This window comes from Heptranchias perlo, chromosome 28 (assembly GCF_035084215.1).
Source record: "Heptranchias perlo isolate sHepPer1 chromosome 28, sHepPer1.hap1, whole genome shotgun sequence".
NCBI lineage: Eukaryota > Metazoa > Chordata > Chondrichthyes > Hexanchiformes > Hexanchidae > Heptranchias > Heptranchias perlo.
The window spans coordinates 20,924,063-20,941,335 of NC_090352.1; the positions used below are offsets into that span (position 1 = coordinate 20,924,063).

At 42.6% G+C, this 17,273-nt stretch overlaps 1 protein-coding gene across 1 annotated transcript in view; it reads right to left on the minus strand.

Moving 5' to 3' along the window:
• The window catches only part of LOC137344911 (double C2-like domain-containing protein beta), a 194,017-nt gene that overhangs the window by 144,699 nt on the left and 32,045 nt on the right, over positions 1-17,273 (minus strand). Inside the window, exon 2 of the mRNA XM_068008186.1 lies at positions 8,017-8,096. Coding sequence (XP_067864287.1) covers positions 8,017-8,096 — 80 coding nt within the window. The remainder of the gene's footprint in view (positions 1-8,016; positions 8,097-17,273) is intronic.

Genomic DNA, 17,273 nt, shown 5'->3' on the forward strand with positions numbered 1-17,273 from the left:
GATTTAGCCCCGTGTGGGGCTAAAATTCTGTGGGGGTCCACTCGTCTCCCACTGGTGGGAGACCAGTGAAATCCCCAGGGAAGTGGTATAATGAAGTTATGCAGGTTTCCTGCCAAAGTTATGGTGGGACTCGTGGAAGGTTCATAGAATATCAGGGCCCGTATCTGGCCCAGCTAAGTTTGAACTTAGAGTCTACAGACGGGTAGGAGGTAATTTAAAGGGCACAGAATGCAAAAATCATTTTGGGTCCATTTCTGTTCATTTGTTTCTCAGTTCTGGTGACACTTGTCTTTGCGGCAGTTGATCTTAATTATAATTTCTTCTGCTCCACCATGGTTACTGGCACCAATTGGTTTCTCTTTGAGTTGATCTGTTGGGAAGAGGATGACCTACGGAGGAAATGCCAGGCAGGTCAGGCTGCCCCTGAGGTGCAAATGTGATCTCGCATAAAGATGAAATGGCCCCTCTTTGGCAGGTGTAGTGCTTGTAGACCTGATGGTATTGCTGAGATATGTGAAAACCTGACTAAACAGTATGTTGAATGATTCTTCAGAGACACCCACATGTCATACTTTAGGTGGTACTGTATGAAAGAAACCATGTCAGGGTGATCAAGAGTGTATATTACCTGGTTGGCTGTAACCCCCCCCCCCCCCCACCCCATCAAGATACAACAAACCGTTTCTGCAAGTCCTGAAACATCTACCTGGTAAAGACAGTGGGGGACTTGCCTTCTCAGGGTATGGAACATAGAGAGGCAGATGTACAATTCTGCCAACTGCTTCATGGCCACCTGTAGCATCATGCAGTCTAGACTGCATCCCCTTGCAGACATGTTGACAAATGGTCTTGTGGAGTGGTACAGCGGGAAACCCTCCTCACAAGCACCTCGTGCAACACCACCTTGCCTTTGGCAGCCATCAAGCAAGCGTTTGGATGCTGGTCTGCTCAGTCAGTTGTCTGCAAACTCATGCCAGTATCTAGGTTCTATTTCCCTTCAGTTCTTAATTCCCTGTCAGCCATGGCAAAGACTTACTAAGTTGAGATGCTTTTTAAGGCTCTTCAAAGGCTTGGAGAAATTTGTCCTTCTATTCTGACACATTCTGTCCTCCTATTATTGCCTTTACATTTGACTTACACACAACTTTTCTTTCCAACCTCTAGTCTGCTTTCTACACTGTTTGGCATGTATTTTTGTGTGACTTTCCTTTGCGAGGAGGCGGGTGGAGGGAGTCAGCCGCCCAACCAACAGAAGTGATCCGAGGCCTGACCAACTTTCAGAGTTAGGTCTCAATACCATTCCGTCACCAAGTTGATCACACATTTGGAGCAGCTCACTGATCAGAAGAAGCCAAAAATCTGACAGTTCCACCGCAGAGCCCAACCGGTTCTGGTAATTTAAGGGGCCGGGGGCAGGGGGTAGGCGAAGGAGATCCTGAGAGACGGCCTTGGGGTGGATTTTGTGCAACCTGGAGAAACATTAATGCTCTTCCTGATACCTATTTCTCCTATTTCTCAGTGTTCGGCAGCAGTCCTTTTAAGGATCACTGGTTAGGTCACTCAATGCCAAGTACCAATGGCCGGAATGTGCACCATGCTTATTGGTACTTCAAAATTGCATCAGGGTCCCAATGATGTCATAGGACCACAATTTGCATGGGTAATGAGGTTCCTGACGTCTCCAGGGGGTGCCTGGACTGCCCACTTCAGAGCTCCAACCAAAATGGCAGGGAACAGGACCTTGGCAGGAGTTGAGGGGTAAGTGCTGCATTGCTATGTTAATCACACTACTCCCCCAGTCCTACCTGGCAGAGGGGATGAAAATCAGCCCCATTGGAACCGGTACCTGGTACTGTGAATAATTATGCAAATGAGGTTACACCAGAGAAATAAGGTTAACACCAAAGAAATAAGTGCTATTATCACTTTAACTTCTTTATCTAAACGACAGTAAGAATGTGGAACACGCTACCAGAAGGAATAGTTGAGGCAAATAGCATAGATGCATTTAAGGGGAAACTAGATAAGCACATGAGGGAGAAGGGAATAGAAAGGTATGCTGATAGGGTTAGATGAAGGAGGCGCGCATGGAGCATAAACTCCAGCATTGACCATTTGGGCCGAAGGGCCTGTTCCTGTACTGTAGTTTTGATGGAACTCGACCTTTCAGGTGGGATTCGCACCAATTCTTAAAAATTTGGAACGACCTACACTTGTAGTTGAAAATGAGTTCCATTGTTTTAAAGATGGCATGCCACAGAAATCCATGCAAAACTATTCTATCATTGCATCCAACACGTGAACAAAGAACACTTATTAGAACTGACTGAGAAGTAACAATGTTCAATCATTAATCCTTCCGGTATTGAATTTTCCTGACACTTTGCAAAAACATTTATCAAATTTACTTCAATGCTTTGACACTAAACATGCAGTGCGACCTGTTGTGAATGAATGAGAATAAAGTCTACAACATAATTATGGTATGTTTTAAAGCAGCCTTCCTTCAATAAATTAAAAAGTTGAACTTGTTAAATATTATATATATGGGTTAGTTTCACTGTTGTTGGCCCTAATAATAATCTTACTGGCATGTTCTGAGTCCTCACCCATTGTGAGGTACCCACGCTTACAGTAGTTCAGATACTTCACCATCAACCAGGACTCTGAAAATCTATCCTAATTATTGTGAAAATTAAATTGCACAAAATTGCTCTGACCTGTGAAAATTTGGCCCTAAATAATTTTTTTTAATAGTATCTCAAACAGGTAAAATGTTGTCATTTCACTCAAAGGAGTAAAATGCTCCTCACCATTAAAGGCTGCAATAGTCAAGCTGTATTTTTCCCCCATCCTTCTCCCTCCAGCATAAAAAATGTGGGGCAAGGGAAAAGGAAGAGAGAGTCACATTCTATCATACTTTTTATTGGACAAGGTAAGAAAAGAAAGTTTCTCCAGCTTTATGTGCAAGCTTTACTCATATTGATTCAAGTTAAAATTTAAATGTTTCATTCCTTTTTTATATCTAAAATGTTCACATTCTGGGGACATTTTTTGGACATTGAACAAGCTTTGGACATAACTTAAATTAGAGTCCTAGAGCAAGTAATAATTAATATTAATTATTGCAAAACTATAAAGTAATTTTTGTCACCCTTTGTCCTTACAATTTCTCTCTCTCCCATTACATTTCTCCCTTCCTCTCCTGAAAGTAGTAACTGACACTGGAGTACAGTTCCACAGGTGCCCTGACTACCTTGCATACCCAACCTGTACAGTAAGAGACAACAGCCATTTGACTATGGGAGGCATCACAACCAAGGTGAAGTATAGAGTCTCTACTGACACACAGCTGAGATCAACTAATTGAGCACACACAATGGACCGAACCTGAAAACTTCCTGGTTTATGTGGCACAGTATGATGTATTTATTTAAGCCATTAAGGGAGCTTGTCATTATACTGTTCGACCAATTGTTGCTGGCATTAATTACAATTTGATTTCTTGTGCAAGCAAAGCGTTTATATCTGAACTAATGTCACTAACAACAAGTCATTATTGGATCACATTTAAAGGGTCTACATGTCAGAAATTCCTGACAAACGCCTTACTTAATCCCAAGGAACCTGCTATGATCCTTTAGTAGCACTGTTCTTGAAGAGTTTGAAGTACAATATTCAAAGAGAAGTTCTGTATGTAGATTGCACTATTTGAACTCTTCAAAAAAGTGAGCACAGTGCACGTGTAGTATGAAACCATGGTGGAAACTGCCATTGATACTGATCAGAGCTTAGAAGTGTTACTCACTAACTTTTTGTTGAAGGCCACAAGGCTTCTTGCTGATGGTCATTTTCAGGAATGTTGCAACATTCTGTACTCGATTTCACTTTGGTCAATATGCCACAACCAGGCAGGTAATTAATGAAGGGCCAGACAGAGGCACAGGAAGCAGCACATCTACTGAAGGCCACAGACTAAAGGGAGGGGCTTGGGCTGTATTATGAGTAGCAACCTAAACTGGTGTTCCAATTGATCTTCTCCCCAACTCAATAACAATGTCCTTTTAAATCTCTAAATTGAGGGAGTATCATGAAGGTTTTACAGTTAGTTCCAGCACCATTAATAATTAAAGGACTATTGATTCAGTAGATCAATTCAATTTGACAAAGTAGATAATGAATGTGTGCTCCTTTAAGGATAACAGAGATTAATTTGCTGATCAATGTGACGAGAGGAATCAACAGTGAAAGACAGTTTCTTGGAGGCCGTTCTGCATTTAGGAAGGCTTACAACATCCAGTGTGCAAAGCCACATCTTATCACCACTATACACAATTATATCCTCAAACTAAATATATACCTATAACATCACTCATCACCTACTGCTGATCAGTAACTACTAAGTAAAGCATGTAAAATTCACAAATTATATTAGAAGAACCCTGTTTAGACAAGAAAGCCTATGTCAGAATGACAATTGTGTGTTCAGGAGCTTAAATTATTCACAAAGCAGACATTCAATATAAATTTCTTTTTGAAGTATCTTTGGCCTTAGTCTTTTTACCAAGTGAAATTTATAATCCTTTGAGAACTATGGTAGCATTGTTGCGTAAGATGAAAAATATTACGTGTAAGCATTATTAGCCTTTTACCTTCAACAAGCTACTTTAAAGACAGCAAACGGAACTGAGGAGTTTTTATTGGAGGGAAAGTATTTGTATTTTGTTTATTCCTCGATTCCCTCACAGTGCAGCATTGACTTTTCAGACCATTCCAATCAGATCACAGCTCTCCAGATTGCTATATGGCAGCTTTTGATTCCATTGCAACATCCTCCCTTATAGAATGGCTTTCAGTTTAGATAAAGTTTCCTCTTTGCAAATGCTAACTTGTTCTTAATACAGGTTGGCTGGGTGGATCATTTGTTTTACAAAACATGACTTTTGGAAATAATGTGGACAACACACAGTATCAAAGAATGGAATTCAATAGACCTGTGTGATCTGCAGGCCTTGATCGTGGAATTACTTCAAATTCTTGAGCCATGACTACAATTGATGATGAAAGGTCATGGCAAACTTCATTGATGCTTCAGTTTCCCTTTCTTCTAAAATATTGATCAAACAGATTCTTGTCAGATTGTTTGACTAAAAGGTAATAAAAATTTTGCTAAAGAAGGGGATGTTGCTGAGCAACAGCAAGACAGACGAACAAAGGTCTAGCCTTTTTTCTATGACACAATGAAAACTCAAAGCCACATCATCAAACTGGGGCTTCAGTTCTAACCTGAAACAACCTTTTACTTTGGATAGTGATGATTAAGACTACATTTTCCAAGCACATGTTTTAGTGCAACATCTTAATAACTCAAAGGTGTTAACATTACATCTCAAGTGACCCATCAATTTCAAGTTAGTTTCACACATTCAACAATAACCCAATGTAATCTCATAATCTCTGTGCACACAGGCTGTTGTAGAAGTGGGATTATCTATATGTGGATTAATGCAATAACATGTAAATGCATTTCACAAGAAAATGACCCAGATGAGATCATTACACATTTAAAATAGGCCTACAAAACAATTTACATTTCTATTGCACATCTTACATACAGGAATCATTTCATAGAGCTTTACAGGATGGTGGACAACAAGTGGGTACCAAGAAGAGAGAAGAGAATAGTTAGGAAGTCACAAAGCATAGTCAAAGGCAAGAGCCTTTAGGAAGTATCACATTTCAGGATTTTTGACTTTTTGACCTAGGAGGAATTTCAGCTAATTTATATTAGGATGATGCTGTTAAATTCAATTCAGCTCACAAGAGGTTAAATCCACAACACACAGCTTCTGGAATGTGCATATATTCAGACTAAGGATCTGTCCAGAATAGTGTTTCCTGCATCTCAGATCAATTTGAGACAATGAAGTTCGTTAAGATATTCCAGTAAATATTCAAACATAATATGCTGGAATGGCATCACTCAAAGAAGCTCAGTTGGGGATAGTTGCCAGGAAAGCCAACACTTAGGAGGGGAGTAGTTGACTTGCTTGGCAGCTCACCTGGCTAACTCCTGGACATGGGGAGCTGAGGGAGGGATGGTAAGTCAAGTCTTTGCCTTCCTGTTTAGTTGGGAAGTCAGTGACTCTGCAGTAATCTGGAATGGAAGTCAAGCACAGAGAGGAGAAGATTTTAAAGTTGGGTCCAAAACGGGCGCGATATCGGAGTTGCACCTGCGACGCCAACCCAAGGCCAGAGTCAGAAGCATTGAACCATTTGCAGGTTCGATCCTCATTTAAATGTCACCAACATGCTGTGGGCACCAAATGGTGGCTCACTGCAGCTCACCGGTTTGGTACCAGGTCGCAGGTTTGGCCAGCTTCTGCACGGAGCCAGCCAACAGGTAGGGGGGAGTGAATCCCAAGGGAGAGGGGCAAGAATGGGTCAGAGGATTTTTGTGGGGCAGGAAGGAACTTTCAAAAAAAAGTTTTCTGATTGCCCTGCAGTGGTCACTTTAAGGACCGATGATTAGGCTACACAATGCCTGAAAAAACTGGGACTGGACCAGCTTTGCACTTCACATAGTCTGCCCATTACTCTCTAAAAATTGCAATCGGCATGCTGCGACTGGCTTTTTAACCCCAATTTGCATATTTAAAAGCCTTCCGCCTGTTTTGGACGGGATGCTGAGTGCCCAATTAAAGGCCTGCTTGAAAATTGAATCAGCTGAGCAGATTACTGTCCAAGGTCCCCACTAGATTTTCCTCTGCCAGTCGCCTGTTTTTCTGGCAATAAAAGGACGTCTGGCACTTGAAAATCCTCCCAGAGGGTGAGAATTCCCTTTCTAAGTTTAGCGCCAATTAGTTCAGGGATTTTCTAGTCAGTACAGTGAGATTAGTCGCCTAACAGGGACAGTGTGGTATGCGTTGTTATTTTCAATGTTATGAGGAGTGTTATGAAATTAAGTTTGCAGTGAATTTTAATCTAATTCTGTTCATTCTGTAAAATAAACCCATCTGTTGGCTTGTCTCACTTGAATGCTGATCAGTCCATCTTCCAGAAGATAGGAAAAGTGCACGAGGGCACATGCAAGATTTCAGTATCCAATATACACAATGAAGGGTTTCATTGTTACAACCCTGAGTCATGCTATCCGTGACAAGATATTGGGCAGTAAGGGTAAACTCCCTTACGTAAAGGCTGTAGGGTCTGCTTATGGGAGAGATCGGTGACACTGAACCTGAGAGAATATCTAGTGCAGTTTGTAACGTGGAGCTTTTGAAAGCAAGCCTTGTGGCAGAAGGAACAACACCAATGATGGAGCAGTGGGAATGGGGAACAAGAAGCAGGCCAATGTCAGAGGAGTGGAGAGTCTGCACAGGGACACGTACTTGGGAGATTGCAGATTGGGAGGAGTGAGGCTATGGAGCGATTTGAAGAGAGCCCAGAGAATCTGAAAGACAATTCTCTGGGGCACAATGAACCAATGAGGCTTGGCAAGGATGGGGTGAAGGTGATGTGGGCCTTAGTTGGTGGCAGTGCTCTGGATAAGCTACAGTTTAGTGAAACTGGAAGCAGAGAAGCCATTTAGGAGAGCGTTGGAGAAGTCCAGCCTTGAGGTGATAAATGTGTGGCTTAGGGTTTCAGCAGATGCTTTGAGGTTGAAATTGGTCTTGATAATGGATTAGATATAGGAAGGAAGCTAAGTTTGGGATCAAGCAGAAAAAAGTCAAGGAAAATAAATTCTGGTATTGGAAATATACAGGAAGTGAAGACTGACAGATGTAAGCTATTAGAATGATCAGTACAGCATGCATTAACTCAATTCACTCCTTCATCAAGCTCTCTCTTGATCCATATTACCATAAAGTTGACCACTGTCAATTGAATTATCTGGCATATTTTATGCAAATAAATGAACAATTTGCATGCATTAGAAAATGCAAAGCAAAATTAATAGACAGTGACACCTACACACAGATTCTTTGTTATTTGCAACTTTCTAAGGTTACGTACCTTTGCTTTATTTATTGAGCAATGGAGAGCATTGTTTTCTTGGTCGTACAGCAAACTGAAATCTAATGTACCCAGGGTGGCTGGAAAAGGAAAGGAGATGGCTTTACCATCAACAGAAACAGACTGAATAAAAATGTAATTTTGCAACTACCCATGAAGTGAATATCCGATGGTGAAAGAAATGTTTAACATTTAATTCTAATAGATAAATCAATTATTCATGCAAACATAAGAGTAAATCCAGTTACCTATAAGTTCAGTAATTTTATTCCACTTATCGTATAGCTCATGTCCAATTCCCTGAAGCCAAATTGTATGTGACAATTTAATATATAAAAATACTTGAGTTTTTCTATTCAGTTACAAACTGTCTAATTTTTAATGTAAGGTCATGTTTTGGATAAACTGTTTGCACTAAAGGAATGGAGCAGATAATACCATATTGAAAATAAAAGATTAATATTTACTATTTCATTGCTTTTGCTGGAGCAATCTGAGATCTAAGGTGGTTGATAAAGGTTCAAAGGTCAACTAGGACAATTTCAGGCTGAGATCGTTCATCTGTGAGGAGACGCTTAGGAAGCTCAGGTTCTCCCAGTAAGAATAAGCGATTGGGTTGGGGTACTAATCATCCATGTGTTTACAATTATCAGAGGAATAGGTGGGGTAAAGTTGGGAAATTCTTTGAGGCGCCAGAAGTGAAGAATCGCAGGAACAAATTATAAGACTTTACTGTCCCCTGTGTTTAGGTTGGAATAGCAAAATAACAGCGTTCAGGTGAGCCAGGTAGAGTTCAGCAATTAAGCAGACATCTCTTCCCGGCCATCATGTGACTCCAACATGATTATCAGATTAAGTACACAAATGAAGGGTGCTGCATTGCCAGGATGCGTGGAGTGCATGGGCCAGAAATTTAAAAAGCAGGCTCTGAATTTCTTTGTGCATTCCATTGGAATCTTGCATAACTCTGGTGAGAGTCTGGTGGAACATCCCAGAAATAGGCAGGAATCAGAATACACCAGGTACACCAGGGAGTTCCCAGTTTGCCTGGTGAAGATGGGACTCCACCCACTCCTTACTCGGTCAAAGAAGTGGAGCTGGTGGGGGTGGATCCAAGGCAGGGGCACCCAGGCTGGAAGTTTGCGCTTCCGAATTTCAGAAAGGACCCGGGATAAGTCTGGAGGCTGATGAGCTAAGAGAGATGAGGCATTCTGGCCTCCATAAGGGTGCAAGTGGCCCCCACACAGAGGAAAACGGGGGGTCCAGGCCAGGGAAGCAGCCTGGAACTATGCAGGTTAGCTACGTCTTTAAAAAAAAAGATTGATGGATCAGGCCTCTTACACACAGTGGGGACTCCATGGGGTGCCTAGGGGCAGGGCCCTCCTAGGGCGGACAGGTGCCATAATTCCCAGCAGCGGACGTCTGCTGGCCCAGTAGGTGCCATCCATTGACCTTGCTAGATCTGGCAGGGTTGACGCCAGTGGGATTGCAACCCACAGGTTTTCAGGGCCACAGCATTTTTGAAAACAAAGGATGTGGCTCCCTTAATGACTCAGTTGGTAAATGCACTGCTCAGTGTGGAGCGAAGTCATAAAAAAATGAAGATCCTACTCACTGCTGAGTTAGTTGATCTCAGCAACGGTGATGGTAGTGACGATATAATTGATCTCAGCTTCCTTGGGCTAAGCATTGGGAAGAAAATCACTATCCAGCGATCTTGCACTGGAAAGTGCACATTTGTGGACAAAGTGAGGCTTAGTTGTGATATCCCTAGATCAAATAGCCTGCTGACAATGACTGTAGGCTCCCAATGGCATTGAGCAGTGCATTAGTTGCAAACACTATGAAACTACTCCAGTATAAGTCAGTGCCTTCAGGAGAGGAAGAAGAAAAGTATGACATGTGATACAAAATAACAACAACATTTTAATAATGTTCCAATTCCAAACCATGCAAAGAACATTTTTCAATTTTCCCCTAGAACATGAGCAGTAGCTGCTTTGATGTCCTGCCGCGGTCATGTACATGCATAGAAAGACAAAATGCCCCATTGCATAGACAATTTCCATGTCCCATTATTATGGCCATCAGTAAGTTGGCAGTTGAAACCTGTAGCTAAACGAGAAAATAATTTTCATTTTTTTTAAATGATAAAATATTTAATCTTCAGTAACCGAATGGTGGTAAGAGGTTTCTTTTAAAAAAAATATGAATTTTTGTTATCGTTCAGGCAGCCAGCTGTGTCAGGTCAGACGTTATAGGGCTTGAATGGAACTGTAGAACAGCAACTCCTACAGCATCAGTGGTACATTTTCTATTTTCCCCCACGAGCTATCCTTGTGTTCTGAAGGAAATAGCCAAGTCAGTTTTAAATCAGGAGCAGCTTTGTACTGTCCCTAAGAAAAGGGAGAGATAGCTAAAGTTCATTTCATGTAGGACCATCACACAAGAAGCTTCCAACTCGTCAGTCTAGGTTGGATTCCAAGCCAGGTTGCAGAAATGAAAGAGCAGTTTGCTAACCCAACGTGCCACCAAATCCCCACTAGTCGTAGGGAGCTTATTTCTGATTCCTGATGGCTTGTTGGCAGGAAAGGTTACATACTCGAAAAGGAAACCTTTGTAGGGCGATGAGAAAATAAATGGTGAGTGGGACTAATTGGATAGGTCTTTCAAAGAGACAGCACAGGCACAATGGGCTGAATGGCTTCCTTCTGTGCTGTGTGATTCTATTATTCTAAATATATATTCCTTGGCAGTCTAACCATAGACTTGAATGCAAGGCACGGTAGTTTAATGGAAAGTAGCTGAGCCTTAGCAGTTAGGAAGAAGGATGTGTTTGTGTTATACATAGAAATACATAGAAGTTACAAAAGGAAACAGGCCATTCAGTCCAACTAGTCTGTGTGGGTATTTACCCTCCAATCAAGCAAACGGTCCTAATCATATGTACTTGCCCTGTTCCCATATCCCTTGATCCACTTTTCCTTCATTCATCTATCCAATCTAATCTTGAATGTTGACAGTTTCTGCCTCAATCACTAACTCTGGACGTGAATTCCACAGCCTCACAATTCTGTGTAAAGAAGTATCTCCTGCCCTCTGTACAAAAGCTCTTGTATCTATGGCTCCTCATTCTAGACCCCTCAATTACTGCACACCATCCGATTCTATCTAACCTGTCCCATGCTCTCATAATTTTAAACATTTCTATCATATTGCCCTGTTATCTGCATTATCCAAATGAAAAAGTCCCAATTTATCATCTTTCTTTATATTTGTATTTCCTGATACTAGGAGCATCTTAGTGAATCTGTGTTGTACCCTCTCCAAAGCATCAATATCCTTCCTATAATGTGTTCTCTAAAGGCCTTGGTAGCTGGGAGGATAGGAATGTGTCCAATAATGTCTGACCCTGCACCAGTCATGCACTAGTGACCTTTGATAATCTAGGGAGGATCACACACTGACTTGGTTTATTAGGATATTTTTTTTCTGTTGAAGCTTCCTGACCACAATAATATTGGAGCTTCCAAAAACCAATATCCCTCAGGATGGATGTATTATAGTAAATTAAACTAACTCATGGTCTATAGAAAAAAAGATCAATGTTAAAAGAATATCAGTGCACATGCACATGTGTGCACGCGCACACACACACACACACACACACACACACACATATTGTAGGCTTTTAATCAACTTCTCAAGATGTATGTCACTCTCAGTGTAGCCAATTAATCAGAAAACAAGGGTGTAGACAGCAAATTTAAAATCATACACACTTCTTCTAAATGCTGTGCTGGTGCACACATTCTTAATAGGATCCATGGGTATTTCCCCTCCCTCTGCCAAAAATGAATTTTATATTAAAAATGGTACATTCTGTTCCATTATAGAACACTTGTAACAGTTAATAGGTATTTGGTTATTATAGTATCTTAAACATTCAGATTCATAAGGGTGGAGGGCACTTTTATTAATAGGCAAAAAATGGGCAGGCATAACTAATATAAAATTTAAAACCGAGTTTATTGGAAATTTAACTGAACAACAGATTAGTGCAGCGATGCTGGTGTCTGTGTATAAATTTACCAGGACAGCCTTATTACTAAAATTTATATATTTTTTCTGCTTCACTAGTCTGTAAAGAAATATGATTGCCCTCCTATTTTTGCTCTCCAAGATCTGTTCAACTGCAAAATACTGCTTAACTTAATTATAAAAAAACATTCTAGTGTTCAGACTACAAGCACTCAGTTTAATAACCATTAGCTGTGAAATTTGAACAGACTGTTTTTCAATAGCACAATCCTTAATCCATCCTTCACACGTCTTTGTAATTCAAACAAACACACATGCACACACTTCTGCTTTAGATTTCACTGTATGTTTTAAATGGTACAACTAATTTTTATCTCTATGCACCAAGTAGATGAACCCATGGGTAGAAGTGGTTTAACACTGAGAATGTGATTCAGTGAGAATCAACTTCATTGTCAGACCAACTAACACCAATCAAATTTCAACCTGGTCCTCACATTAAATGGCTTTTGTTTTCCTTCATGAGGTTTTTTCAGTGCAGGAAATGAAGCTTATCTTAATTTAATGTTTCAGAAAAGTATCAGACCCTGAGAAATAGCACCACATATTAACAAGTAGACAAGAAGCAAGATATGTTCTTAGTATTTTCATTGATTTGGCACTATATATATTGAACATCATAATGTAAGACAATTTCAGAGTGACTCAGCCTATTAAGTGTCATTGTAACCTCAGGTGATCTGTTTAATTTACCTGGGATGTCGAATACAGGGGATCCATTGCATCAATAAACGTTAAAACTGCAACAATATTCTCTGGCTTAGATTCATGCCTGAAGGTCTGTTCCCTAGCCTGCCTTCAGACTTGGACTTAGCTCCGTTGCTATACTCAAAGGGAGATTCCCACAAACCAACTCTTGCCCTGAAGCTCTGTCTTCCTTCTTCTTCCCTCCCATTGTTTCACCCCTCTGGTCTCAATGTATCTGTATTTATAGATTACTTTTTCTGATGCGTTGCTTCCCTTATTTGCATTGTTCCCAGCAGTTCAGTTTTTTTCAATGTCGGCTTTTCCTATGAAGATCTGCTGGTACTGCCCCCACTCAGTTTATCCATAGTGTTCAAAGATTAACGCTGTAAGGTTCTGAGATTTTTTGCATGCTGGCTTTGAAAAGATTCATGGCAGTCACTTACATTTCCTTCTGAGCCTGCTACACTGTGTTTTCACTTAGATGCTGCATCAGGAACTGTTAAAAAAAAAAATTGGTAGCTGGTGTCCTAGGAAGAGAAAGGTTTTAGTTGGGAAGCAACAGCTGCCCCTAACCAGAGAAGAACCAACAACAACTTGCAATTATATAGTGTCTTCAACGTAGTCCCTAGGTGCTTCACAGGAGCGTTATCAAACAAAATTTGACACCAAGCCATATAAGGAGATATTAGGATATGTGAGCAAAATCTTGGTCAAAGAGGTAGGTTTTAAGGAGTGTCTTAAAGGAGGAGAGGAAGAGAGGCAGAAAGGTTTAAGGAGGGAATTCCAGAGCTTAGGGCCTAGGAAGCTTAAGGCATGACCACCAATGGTGGAGCAATTAAAATCTGGGATGCGCACGAGGCCAGAATTGGAGAAGCGCAAAGATCTTGGAGTGTTGCGGGGCTGGAGGAGGTTACAGAGATTGGGAGAGGCGAGTACACCATTGTAGGCACAAATTTACAGCACGGAAGGAGGCCATTCTGCTCATTACCACAACAATCCAAAACTAACCCCACTGCCCTGCTCTGTCGCAGTATCTTTATATCTTTATCTGATAGAACAATAGCAGAAAGAAATGTGCACTGCTGCCAGTAAACAGACATCCTTTGCATTAGAATTCACACCAACATGAAGAGTCAGTATTGCCCATTTCTTATCAAACTCAGCACCTTTTACTGTGCAAGTCACCTGGAGTACAGGTGGTAGCTATTTTGTTATGACTTAATTGGCATTTGAACAATTACCTGATTATTAGTGAAACATTTCTTACCTATTGAGAAAACACCCTCCATTTATTGTACCAATTATCTTAAGGTGAGCAGACTCTGCTTTAGAATCATAGAATGAGACAGCACAGAAGGACGCCATTCGGCCCAATGTACCGGTGCCAGCTCTTTGAAAGAGCCATCCAATTAGTCCCACTCCCCTGCTTTTTCCCCATTCCTCTGCAAATTTTTCCTCTTCAAGCATGCATCCAATTCCCTTTTGAAAGTTACTGTTGAATCCGCTTCCACCACACTTTCAGGCAATGCATTCCAGATCATAACAATTCTGCTGCGGAAAAATTTTTTCCTCATGTTGCCTCTGGTTTTTTTGCCGAACACCTTAACTCTGTGTCCTTTGGTTCCTGACCATTCTGCCACTGGAATCAGTTTCTCCTTATTTACCCCATCAAAACCATTCATGATTTTGAACACCTCTATCAAATCTCTCCTTAACCGTCTCTGCTCCAAGGAAAACAACCCCAGTTTCACAGCGATAAACGGAGGAGCGAGAGAAGAGAGAAAGAGAGAGCAGAATGCGGTATCGGCGATAAAAGCAGCGAGGAGAGAGCGCGGAGTGCGGGATCAGCGATAAAAGGAGGAGCGAGAGAGGAGAGAAAGAGCAGAGTGTGGGATCAGTGATAAAAGGAGGAGCGAGAGAGGGAGCGGAGCGTGGGATCAGCGATAAAAGGAGGAGAGAAAGAGCAGAGCATGGGATCAGCGATAAAAGAAGGAGCGAGAGAGGAACCGGAGCGTGGGATCAGCGATAAAAGGAGGAGCGAGAGAGGAGAGAGAGGGCGGAACGCAGGATCAGCGATAAAAGGAGGAGCGAGAGAGGAGAGAGCGCGGAGTGCGGGATCAGCGATAAAAGGAGGAGCGAGAGAGGAGAGAGGGAGAGGAGAGAGGGAGCGGAGTGCGGGATCAGCGATAAAAGGAGGAGAGAAAGAGCAGAGCATGGGATCAGCGATAAAAGAAGGAGCGAGAGAGGAACCGGAGCGTGGGATCAGCGATAAAAGGAGGAGCGAGAGAGGAGAGAGCGCGGAGTGCGGGATCAGCGATAAAAGGAGGAGCGAGAGAGGAGAGAGGGAGAGGAGAGAGGGAGCAGAGTGCGGGATCAGCGATAAAAGGAGGAGCGAGAGAGGAGAGAAAGAGCAGAGTGTGGGATCAGTGATAAAAGGAGGAGCGAGAGAGGAGAGAGAGAGCGGAGCACAGGATCAGCGATAAAAGGAGGAGCGAGAGAGGAGAGAGAGAGCAGAGTGTGGGATCAGTGATAAAAGGAGGAGCGAGAGAGGAGAGAGAGAGAGCGCGGAGTGCGGGATCAGTGATAAAAGGAGGAGCGAGAGAGGAGAGAGCGCGGAGTGCGGGATCAGCGATAAAAGGAGGAGCGAGAGAGGAGAGAGCGCGGAGCACAGGATCAGCGATAAAAGGAGGAGCGAGAGAGGAGAGAGCGCGGAGCACAGGATCAGCGATAAAAGGAGGAGCGAGAGAGGACAGAGAGCGGAGTGCGGGATCAGCGATAAAAGGAGGAGCGAGAGAGGAGAGAGAGAGCGGAGCACGGGATCGGGGAGAGAGGTGAAAAAACAACTAAAGTGACGTCAGCACAAGACAAGGAGCTGACTGGTGAGTAGCTGGTGAGTGTTTCATTTTCTAGTGAATTTTTTTTAAGTCTTTAAGTTTATTTCTCTTAAGTTTAGTTAATAATATAATAAATAGAGGCATGGCAGGGCAGCTCAGTCCCTGCAGAATACACATCTTGTGCCATGTGGAAACTCCAGGACGCTTCCCGTGACCTGGACAACCACAGGTGCAGGAAGTGTCGTCAGCTGGATGAGCTCGAACTCCAGGTTTCGGAGCGTGAGCGACAGCTGGCGTCGCTGCAGTGTATCCGCGAGGCTGACAGCTACGTTTCTGGAGGTGCTCACCCCGTAGCTTAAGAGAGTGCAGGCAAAGAGGGGATGGGTGAACGCCAGGTAGACAATGCAGGAGTCCCCTGAGTGCATCTCACTCTCTAACCAGTGAGGGAGAGGGTTCCTTTGGGGAGTGCAGCCAGAGTCAAGTCCACAGCACCATGGGTGGCTCAGCTGTACGGGATGGCAGGGGGTGGGGAGGAGAAAGATCAGGAGGGCAATAGTGATAGGGGATTCAATAGTTAGGGGAACAGACAGGTGTTTCTGCGGCCGCAGACGTGATTCCAGGATGGTATGTTGCCTCCCTGGTCTCAGGGTCAAGGATGTTACTGAGAGGCTGCAAAACATTCTTTGGGGGGGTGTGAACAACCAGAGGTCATGGTCCATATCGGTACCAATGACATAGGTAAAAAGAGGGATGAGGTCCTGCAAGCAGATTTTAAGGAGCTAGGAAAGAAATGAATAAGCAGGACCTCAAAGGTAGTAATCTCCAGATTACTCCTGGTGCCTCGTGCTAGTGAGTATAGAAATAGGAGGTTAGTGCAGATGATGCATGGCTGGAGAGATTGTGCAGTAGGGAGGGCTTTAGATTCCTCGGGCATTGGGACCAGTTCTGGGGGAGGTGGAACCTGTACAAGCAGAACTGGTTGCACCTCAACAAGGCTGGGACCAATATCCTTGCGGGGAGGTTTGCTAGTGCTGTTGGGGAGGGTTTAAACTAGCTTGGCAGGGGGATGAGAACCTTAGCGTAAGTTCAGGATGGAGAGAAGCAGAGCTGGAAATGGAAGGCAGAAAATTAGAAAGTGAGTTTGGAAGGCAGAGGAAACAAAGGTTAGTAAATAGACAACAAAGGAGTTTGGCAGTGCTTAATGGTATATACCTCAATGCACGCAATATAGTGAATAAGACAGATGAGCTGAGGGCACAGATAGACACATGGAAGTATGATATCTTAGCTATTACTGAAACATAGCTTATAGAGGGGCAGGAATGGCAGCTCAGCGTTCCTGGTTACAGGGTTTTCAGACGAGATAGAGAGGGGGATAAAAAAGGAGGGGGGGAGCGGCAATATTGCTTAAAGAAACAATTACGGCAGTGAGGAGGGATGGTATGATAGAAGGATCATCAAATTAAGCCATATGGCTTGATCTAAAGAACAAAAACAGGGCAATCACACTGCTGGGAGTGTACTATACACCCCTAAACAGTCAGAGGGAGATAGAACAGCAAATATGAAGGCAAATTTCTGAGAAGTGCAAAAACAATAGGGTAGTAATAGTAGGGGATTTCAACTGGGATACAA